The sequence below is a fragment of the Oratosquilla oratoria genome, chromosome 16 (genome assembly GCF_046742065.1).
Source record: "Oratosquilla oratoria isolate Oo_2021 chromosome 16, ASM4674206v1, whole genome shotgun sequence".
Lineage (NCBI taxonomy): Eukaryota > Metazoa > Arthropoda > Malacostraca > Stomatopoda > Squillidae > Oratosquilla > Oratosquilla oratoria.
Window position 1 is genome coordinate 43,232,907 of NC_134792.1, and position 10,000 is coordinate 43,242,906.

General features: G+C 42.0%; 1 protein-coding gene across 3 annotated transcripts in view; it reads right to left on the reverse strand.

The window, feature by feature from the left end:
• Positions 1-10,000, reverse strand: part of LOC143033934 (phosrestin-2-like) — a 292,940-nt gene that overhangs the window by 3,895 nt on the left and 279,045 nt on the right. For all 3 annotated transcript variants that reach the window (XM_076199611.1, XM_076199612.1, XM_076199610.1), the window contains exon 7: positions 1,088-1,360. In XM_076199611.1, coding sequence (XP_076055726.1) covers positions 1,088-1,360 — 273 coding nt within the window. The remainder of the gene's footprint in view (positions 1-1,087; positions 1,361-10,000) is intronic.

A 10,000-nucleotide genomic window follows, 5' to 3' on the forward strand; every position in this document is an offset into this window, starting at 1 on the left:
ATGATTGATGACTGATGATGATTGATGATGATTGATGATGATGATGATGATGGCATACATACCAAAGTGTGCTTGCTCCTCTGCCTCACACCTCCACATTTATCACAATCCATCCTCATAAGCACCCCACCATACTTCTAAAACACTTCGTTTCAAACACGTTTAGGCTTTTGATGATGATGATGATGATGATGATGATGATGATGATGATGATGATGATGATGATGATGATGATGATGATGATGATGATGATGATGATGATGATGATGATGATGATGATGATGATGATGATGATGATGATGATGATGATGATGATGATGATGATGATGATGATGATGATGATGATGATGATGATGATGATGATGATGATGATGATGATGATGATGATGACGATGACGACGACGGTGACGACGACGATATACATACCAAAGTGTGCTTGCTCTTCTGCCAAGGGTTGAGTGGCCGAGTCAAGTCCCCTACACCCATCCCACACCTATCTATCCAAAACCCATTTATCACTCTTCCCATCATGGCACCTCGTGGACAAAGGGCCATCCCTGGTCCCTTCTTACACCATCCTCGGGTCGGAAGAAATGCAGCAAAGCTTGCAGAACCTCCACAGCAGCCGGACCCAACAACCGGAGCTGCTTGGCCCTTAGCCATAGACTTCCCTGTGGGAGTCGACCCCTGGGGGTACCACGTGGAAGCAATGAGGTCGCAGTTGGCCCGCTGAAGCTTCCTGCACCACCCCATCCTCTCTTTACCATAATGACTGTGGGGGAACTTGCTATTCTACTCTGACCAATTTAATTCTATTTCATTCAACTCTAACCCGTCCGTAACCCCGGTTGTTTTATTCTGGCTAGTACCAGGTGATTTCAACCAGGTGTCTGGTGGCCCCATATTGATGAACCACTAGTGAGCGTACCAGGCGGTACTCGTTCTTTTGTTCTGGCTAAGATCAGACAATTGTTTTCCTCTGGCGGTTGGTAGCAGTATACCACCCCAATCCACCCGTCCGTCCCACCCCAGCCCCTAGCTCCTGCCCCAGCCCAGTCCCTGGTGATGGCCATGCGGCCTCACTGACCTTAACGTAGTAAGACACGTAGATGGCAAAGACGTTCTTCTCCTTGTCGTTCGGCTTGAGCACGGTTGCTGCCAGACAACTCTCCCGGTCGTAGAACTCCTCGAGGGCGATCCAGTTCTTGATGGTTCCCTTGGCCGGCTGCAGCTGGAAGGACTTCTTGATGTTGCATCCCGGGGTCACGGGGCAGCCGTCGGTCGACTCCTGGGACGCCACGACGTTCTTGAAGTTGCCGTTGCTGAACATGGCGACGTCCACGAACTGGGCGATCAGCACCTGCACAGCAAAAGGAGAGACAAAAGTGAGTCGGTCTAACTAAAACTTCGGGCATCCGTGTTCACATTTCAGTTGCAGAGGAAGTGCAACTTTCCATTTTCATAAACGAACTCCTCTCCTCCCCTCCCCCAACGTCTACGACACCTCTTGGCTATTTAATTAAAAAAAAAAAAAAGCGCCCCAGTAGCAATTCTTTAATTCCCGTTATTGAGCAGAACCTGCGAGCTACCCGACGAAGACCTGTTATGAGAAAAAAACTTAGCCGGTATCAACGAACTCGGCCACGCAATGCCGGCCAGCCAGCGGAGCGACTCGAGAGCCGCCACCTCGCCTTGCCTCTGACATCTTCCCAAGACGCGGACTCTTTCACAGGAGGGACTGCACGAGTCCTTCCCTCTTCAGGAGACTCGTTTGGAGCAATTGCACAGTCGTCCTATAGTCATTAGTAACTTCCGCGCTTCTGGCTGTTCTCTGGGGCTATGTCGGAGACGCGCAAACAGAAGAGGAAGAAGGAAGGAAGAGGGGGGCCGGTGTGACACTGGCTTGAAGCTCCTGCGATGTCACTCTCCTTTGTTTTCCGCGGGAACACCTAGAGAAGGGCAGGACGAAGAACTGAAGATGCCGCCCCCCCTACCTCCCGACCCTCCGTCGAAGGAAAGCAAAATGAGACCTGTCCTGCATTGTGGGCCAAAAGTAATTTTATTTCATCTGTTCAGACAGACGGAGAAAGTCTTTCGTTGTCCACAGTGAGAACAAAAACTACCTTGATTAACCTTTTTCAAGCCAAGTGGTTGGTCTTTCAACGGGTCTGTTCTGGTTAACCCCCAAAAGACTCTATTCAGCTTTGGAGACATTAACCTCTAGCCCTCAAGAGGGAGAGGAATCTCTCGCTGTCACCCCACCCCCTAAAAAAAGTTTAAATTAAGAGGCTTTCTCGATTAATCCTGTCGTAAGGTAACAAAACTTCTCGTCTTCTCCAGGTCTCAGGAGGATGGTTGACCGAGCCACATTGGCGTCACCGCTTCCAAGGACGCTCCCCATCCCTCGGAGAGAGCATTACGCGCCATTTCTGTCATCCTCTCCCACTCATCAACGCCTAAGGTATGGCGGGCACCTCCTGGTAGAGGAAAACGATGCCATAAACATGCGCCATAAAACACTCTCCTCTCGCCCTGCACGGTGTGACGCAGATGTTGCTAACGCAGTGCATGTAGGACCAACCGACAGCGGCGCAAACCACGTGGACGGGAGGAGGGAAGGAAGGAAGGAAGGATGGGAGGAAGGAAGGAGGGAAGTAAGAGACGGAGGAAGGTAGGGTAGGAAAAATCTGAATGAGAATAAGCCGCCAACGCTACCATACAGGCCCAGGAAGAGGCAGGAAGCAAAAGACAGGCAGGCCGAGTAAAGTAAAGAAAAAAGACGAGGATGGCACGAGAAGGGGAAAAAGAAGGTAAAAACAAAGCAGTATTGATGGAAAAGGAGGGAAAATGAAGAGGAGGGGAGCGAGAGGGAGGGGGTAGGAGGTGGAAGGAGGAGGAGGAGGAGGAGGAGGAGGAGGAGGAGGAGGGAGGCGAAGGAGGAGGGAGGAGAAGGAAGAGGAATGAGAAGAGAAGAATTGGAAGGAGAAGTTAAGGAAGAAGAGATAATAGGAAAAGAAGGGATAAGGAAGGAGAAGATGAGGATGGAGGACGAAGAGAAACGACTAGGGAAGAGAAAGAGAAAGGAGGAGGAGAAAGAGAAACGAGGAGAGAGAAGGAAGAGAAACGATGAGGAAGAAGGAGGAACACGGCAATAGAGTATAAGGAGTGAAGAATGATGACGAAAATGAGACCTTTTTCCGGAGGCTAAGGACCTCTCAAAAGAATCATGAATATTAGAGTTTTGAGCGCCGAACTGACCACCCCCCTCCCCACCTACCTTCCCACACTCCAACCCACCCTCGATCCGTTGGCCCAGCCACCCTCGCTCCGTGGGCGCAACAACACAACGCCGACCCTCAGCGAGGAAAATATATAAAAACGACGAATTACTACTATCACCTACATATTTTTTAGATAAAAACGAAAACACACACACGCATGGGAACACACACACACATAAAGAAGAGGTGATAGCCTCGGTTGGTCCCAGCTAAGCGACTCCTGGCGTGAGCTCTTCACATTTGCACCACAGAGTGGCATTCGTAACTGCAACTGAGATACAAGTGCTCTGCGGCTGGTAATACCATGAGGTCCGTCCAGATTTTGGGAAAAGTTACACGTTGTTCAAGCGCGGGTCCATCTAAAAATGGCGTGTGTGCGCGTGCGTGCGCGCGTGTGTGTGTGTGTGTATTTACCTAGTTGTATTTACCTAGTTGTATTTTACGGGAAGGGGAGCTATGCTCGTGGGGTCCCGTCTTCATATCTCATTTTATCTAAACTATTTTTAAATTCATGTATTGTTTTTGCACACACCACTTTCTCATCTAACTTGTTCCAACTGTCTATTGCTCTGTGAGGAAAGCTGTTCTTTTTCAAATCTCTTCTATAGCTGTCTTTTTTTATTTTCTTTCCGTGTCCTCTTGTATTTCTGTCATCCCATTTTATCAGATTCTCTCTATCAGTAATTTCTATGCCTTTCATGATTCTGTAAATAGCTATCAAATCTCCTCTCTCTCTTCTTTGCTCTAGTGTCTGTAGTTTAAGTTTTTGTAGTCTCTCTTCATATGATAGTTTTGAGAGTGTTGGTGCCAATTTTGTAATTGCTCTTTGTATTCTTTCAAGTTTTTTTATACATTTTTTTGTACTTGGTGACCATATCGTTGCTGCATATTCCAATCTTGGTCTTATCAGGGTGATTAGGATTTTCCTCACCATTTCTTCATCCAGGTATGTAAATGCCACTTTGATTGTTCTTATTAAATTATAGGTTTCTCCAAAAATCTTATTTATATGTTTCTCAGGTGACATATTATTCATAACAATGACTCCCAGGTCCTTCTCATTTTCTACTCTTTTTATTCCTTCTTCTCCCAAATTATATGATCCTGTTATTCTGTTTTTGCTTTTTCCAAATTCCATTATACTACACTTTTTTGTATTGAACTCCATCTCCCACTTCCTACTCCATTCTTGTACTTTATTTAGATCTCTCTGTAGTGATTCACAATCTTCTTCAGTTTTCACTCTTTTCAGTAATTTTGCATCATCTGCAAAGAAGCTCATATAGCTTTCAATTCCTTCATCCATATCATTAATATATATAGCAAACATTATTGGGGCCAGAACTGTTCCCTGCGGGACACCGCTTATTACTTCATTCCATTTTGAGTGCTGATCTCTTATCACTACTCTCATTTTTCTTTCTTGCAAAAAGTCTTCCATCCAATTTAGCAATTTACCTTGTATTCCTCCTTCATATTCTAATTTCTTAAGCAGCTTCTTATGTGGTACTTTGTCAAAAGCTTTTTTTAGGTCTAGAAATGCACAATCAGCCCATCCATCTCTTTCTTGTATTATATCTATTAGCCTTGAATAGAAACATATTAAATTGGTGACGCATGATCGTCCTTGTCTGAATCCAAATTGCCTTGGATTTAGTACGTTGTTTTTTTCCAAGTATTTTACCCATCTACTTTTGATAATTCTTTCACAAATTTTTGCTATTGTACTTGTTAGAGAGACTGGTCTATAGTTGGTAGGTTCTTCTTTATTTCCTCCTTTATATATAGGTACTATATTTGCTTTTTTCCAATCTTCTGGAACTTTTCCTTCTTTTAAGGAACTGCTTATTATGCTATGTATTTTGTCTGCCAGTTCATTCCTGCATTCTTTCAGAATCCAGTTTGCTATTTCATCTGGCCCATGCGATTTTCTGACATCAAAATTACCCAAGTGTGTCAATATTTCATTCTTTGTTACTTCTATTTCTTCCATAGGGGGGACTTTTTCTTTCCACTCAATCTCTTCAGGTTGTATATTTTCCCTTGTAAACACTGATTTAAAATGTTTGTTCATAATTTCTGCCATTTCCATTTCCTCAGTGTATTCAACTCCTCCTTGTCTCAATTTCTCCAAGTCTTGTTTGTTTTTTAGTTTATTGTTTACAAATCTGTAGAATAGTTTTGGTTGATCTTTACACTTTTCTATAACATCTTTTTCATATTTTCTTTTTTTCTCTCTGCACTTTTGTACATATTCATTTCTATAACCAGTATATATTTTCCATTTTTCAGGTCTTCTGTGTTTTTTCCATCTGGTCCAGGCTTTGTCTCTTTTGTCTTTTAACTCCCTACAACTTTTGTTGTACCAGCATTTTACATATTCTTTTTCTTGTTTTTGTCTTGGGACATACTTTTCCACTCCTTTTTTGTAAATTTTTGTCAAAATATTCCATTTCTCTTCCACTGATGTTTCTTCTTTGTATATTTCTTCCCAGTTTTCTTGTTGGAAGAATTCTCTTATTTTATCAAAGTTTGTTTTTTCATACATCATTCTTCCTTTTCTATATTGTTCATTTCTTTTCATATATTTTTCTTCATTAAGTTCCAGTTCAATCAATATGTGGTCACTTTTACCTATTGGTGTTTTATATTCAATCTTGTCCACTATTCTAGGTTCAGATGTAATTATTAAGTCTAGCCTCGATGGTTCTTCTTCATTTCTATACCTAGTGTTCACTTGTATCCATTGTGTCATTGAATGGTCAGTAATCATCTCAAGTAGAGCATTTCCCCATGAGTCATCACCACTCTTTACTGTCATTTCTTCCCAGCAGATTTCTTTGCAATTAAAGTCGCCCATCATAACTATTCTTCCTCCGTCTTCCATTATTTTAGTTAATGCTATCTTTGTGTCCTCTAGCATACTTTTATATTCACTCTCCTCCCATGAGGCTGTTTTCGGAGGCACATAATTGATCACAAATTTTCTGCTCTTCTTATCTCTGTCTTCCACTTCTATCATAATCATCTCTACTGTATTCTTTCCATATATGACACCTTTCACATTTATATCCTTCTTAGTCAGGAACATAACTCCACCCCCTTGCTTTTTCTCTCTGTTTCTAATCCAATAATTGTATGCATCATGTCCTACACTGTTGGGTGGTAGTGGGCCTTTTAATTTTGTTTCTACAATTCCCATTATGTCCGGTTCTTTTTCTTTCAAATAATCATTCAGCTCATTCAATCCTGTTATTAATCCATCTATATTTGTGTAAGACACTCTTAGTTTTCTGCCACTTCCATTGTGTTCTCTGTTTCCCTTATGTTTTTCTTTTGTGTGTCGAACTTCCTTAGTTTCATGTTCACTACTCTCCAATAGAATCTCTCTTTCTCTGACTCCGTTCTGTTCTCGTTTTTTGTCTTAGCTTCCAGTCTTTTCTGCTTTTCTTCCTCTCTTTCCTCTTTATTCATTTCTCTTTTTATCCATATCTTTTTGTATTGTTCACTTGTTGCTAGTTTCCCTGTTTTGGATAAGATATTCTCTGCCGTTGTTTGTGACTTGAATTTAATCTTAATTGGTCTGGTCTTGTCTGTGCTATACTTTCCGAGTCTAAATTTCTCTTCGATTTGTTTCATAATTCCTGGTTCATCTTCCTGAACTGATTCTAGTAATTGGCTTACTTTTTCATTTTCCTCTTTGATTCTTGTGGTTCTATCTGTGTTGTGTTTCTCTTCCATTCCTAATATAATTATACATTTCTTCTTGTCTGCTAAATCCCTTACTATATTCTCCTTTTGTCTCATCACTTTAATAACTGAGTCTTCATTATGTTCTTTCAATTGCTGTTTGACTATGTCAGTGAATGAAATCTTATTTCCTTCTTGGGTTTGCTTCCAATTTTTACTTTCTTTAGCTATTGTTTCTCTGTTTTCTTTACTATTCTTCTTCAATTCCTCATTCTCCCCCTTTACCTCTCTTAACTGTCTTTTTAGTTCTTCTATTTCATCAGTTAAGTTTCTATTCGCCTTTTCCAGTTCTTCCAATCTTTCAACCCTTTGTAAAATGGTGTTCATATGACCTAACCTACTCTCCAAGTCCTCGATCACTTTATCAACCTTCTCCTCTAGTCTTGTCAGTCGGGGGGGGGGGTTTGTGTCCCCCCCACTCTCTTTAAATCCCTTGAAAATATTCTCATCACTTTCTACTGTATTGTTCCTATCTATACTTCTAATCTTTACATTCTTATTAGACATTCCGTCGTCCTCCAGCTCGTCTTGTGGTCTTTTGTTTACTTTACGGCGGTCTATTTGGACCAAGTCCTCTACTTCCTCATTACCTTCCATTTTCCCAGCAATCCCTCCCCTTCTCCTCTTTCCTTACTTTCCCACTACCTCACGAGCAATTTCCCCCCCCCCCTGCAAATACAAAAAGGCACTTCTCTTTGCGTTGGTATCCACAATCTGCACTTTTCTTCAGAGCGTTCGTCAAGCCGTCCGTTCGTTGAAAGTGTGTGTGTGTGTGTGTGTGTGTGTGTGTGTGTGTGTATGTGTGTGTGTGTGTGTGTGTGTCAAATAGGGGTGAGACAAGCTTGCTATTCAGCAGAAAGATATTGCACAAATTAGGGTCGAGAGGCCAAAAATAATTGTGAGTCCCCAGCTGCACCAACTAATGCGACAAGATCAGAGACGAGGTCGTGAGGCACAAGACGTCTTGGGTCCCTCGACGTCTGCCGCCGCGGAGTAAACACGGCGGGTGAAGCCCGTAGACCTTCAAATCGAGGAAATTTGGTACGAAGGATGTTTTACAGGAAGAACCGTCACGTCTTCCCCTGCAACCACTGCGGCAACACAAAACAGCACCCGAACCACTACCTGAAGACTAAAAACAGCCCATCTACTACTTCTGGGTGCACATAACTCCCAAACCTAACTCATGTTATTACTGTCGACCCAAACAGACGGTGGTCACACAAGGCATCACTACTTCAGCTGCGACGATGCAGCATCAGTAGCAACAGCAATATCAACAGCAATATCAACAGCTGTGGATGCAGCGAGGAGGATAAGAAGCAAGCAAGCGTATATTAAAGGCAAAGAGGACGAAAAATGAAGAAGAAAAAAAAGACGCTTGGGATTTTTTTTTTTTTTTTTTCAAAAGTCTTCTTGGAACCACCCACGTGGCATCGCAGCGACAACCACCCATCATCCACCCGAACCTAGAGGATCCTTAGGCTCCCCTGGTCCGAGTGAGTGCGTATGTCTGTATTTTGTGTATTTTTTATGCGTTGTGTCCGTGCGTGTACGTTTTGTGTGTGTGTGTGTGTGTGTGTGTATTTACCTAGTTGTATTTACCTAGTTGTATTTTGCGGGAAGGGGAGCTATGCTCGTGTTGTCCCGCCTTTGTATCTTGCAGTGTCTAGTTTGTTTTTAAACTCATGAATGGTTTTTGCGCATACTATTTCATTGTCCAGTTTGTTCCAAGTGTCCAAAACTCTATGAGGAAAACTGTTTTTCTTCAGTTCTCTTCTATAGCTATGTTTTTTTTATTTTCTTTCCATGTCCTCTTGTGTTTCTTTTGTCCCAGTTAAGTAAGTTCTCACTATCGAGTACCTCTGTGCCTTTCATGATTCTGTAGATGGTCAATAGGTCACCTCTCTCTCTTCTTTGCTCCAGTGTCGGTAACTCCAGTTTAGCCAATCTCTCTTCGTATGATAGATTTGCAAGTGCAGGTGCCATTTTTGTAGCTGCTCTTTGGATTCTTTCTATTTTCTTTATATTCTTTTTGGTACTGGGGGACCACAATGTCGCTGCATACTCTAATCTAGGCCTTATCAATGTAACCAATATTTTTTTCATCATGTCTTCGTCCAAGTATGTAAACGCCACTTTTATTGATCTTAGCAAGTTGTAAGTCTCCCCGACAATTTTGTTAATCTGTATATCATAGGACAAGTCGTTCGTGATAATTACTCCCAAATCTTTTTCGGATCCTACTTTCTTTACTTCTTTGGTTCCAATTGTATATTTTCCTGATATTCTGTTTTTGCTTTTTCCAAACTCCATTATGCTACACTTCTTAGTATTAAAGTCCACTTCCCATTTCTGACTCCAGTTCCATACCCTATTTAGGTCTTCTTGCAGTGCTTCACAGTCCTCATCAGTTTCTATTTTCCTTAGCAGTTTGGCGTCATCGGCAAAGAAGCTCATGTAGCAGTTCACGTCCTCATCCATGTCATTCATATAGATAGCAAACATTATTGGTGCCAGCACAGATCCTTGCGGTACTCCACTGATCACCTCTTTCCAGTCTGAATATTTTTTCTCTGAGCACTACTCTCATCTTTCTACCAGTCAGAAAGTCCTCTATCCATTTTAGTAGGTTTCCCTGTATTCCTCCTATGTGTTCCAGTTTTTTTAGTAGTTTTCTGTGTGGTACTTTGTCAAAGGCTTTTTGCAAGTCTAGGAATGCACAATCAGCCCATCCATTTCTTTCTTGCACTATGTCTATTAGTCTTGAGTAAAAGCATATTAAGTTTGTGGAGCATGATCTTCCTTGTCTGAATCCGAATTGTCTTGGGTTTAATATGTCATTGTCTTCCAGATGTTTTACCCATCTATTCTTGATTATTTTCTCACAAATTTTGGCAATGGTGCTTGTTAGTGATACTGGCCTATAGTTGGTGGGTTCTTCTTTGTTTCCTCCTTTGTGTATTGGT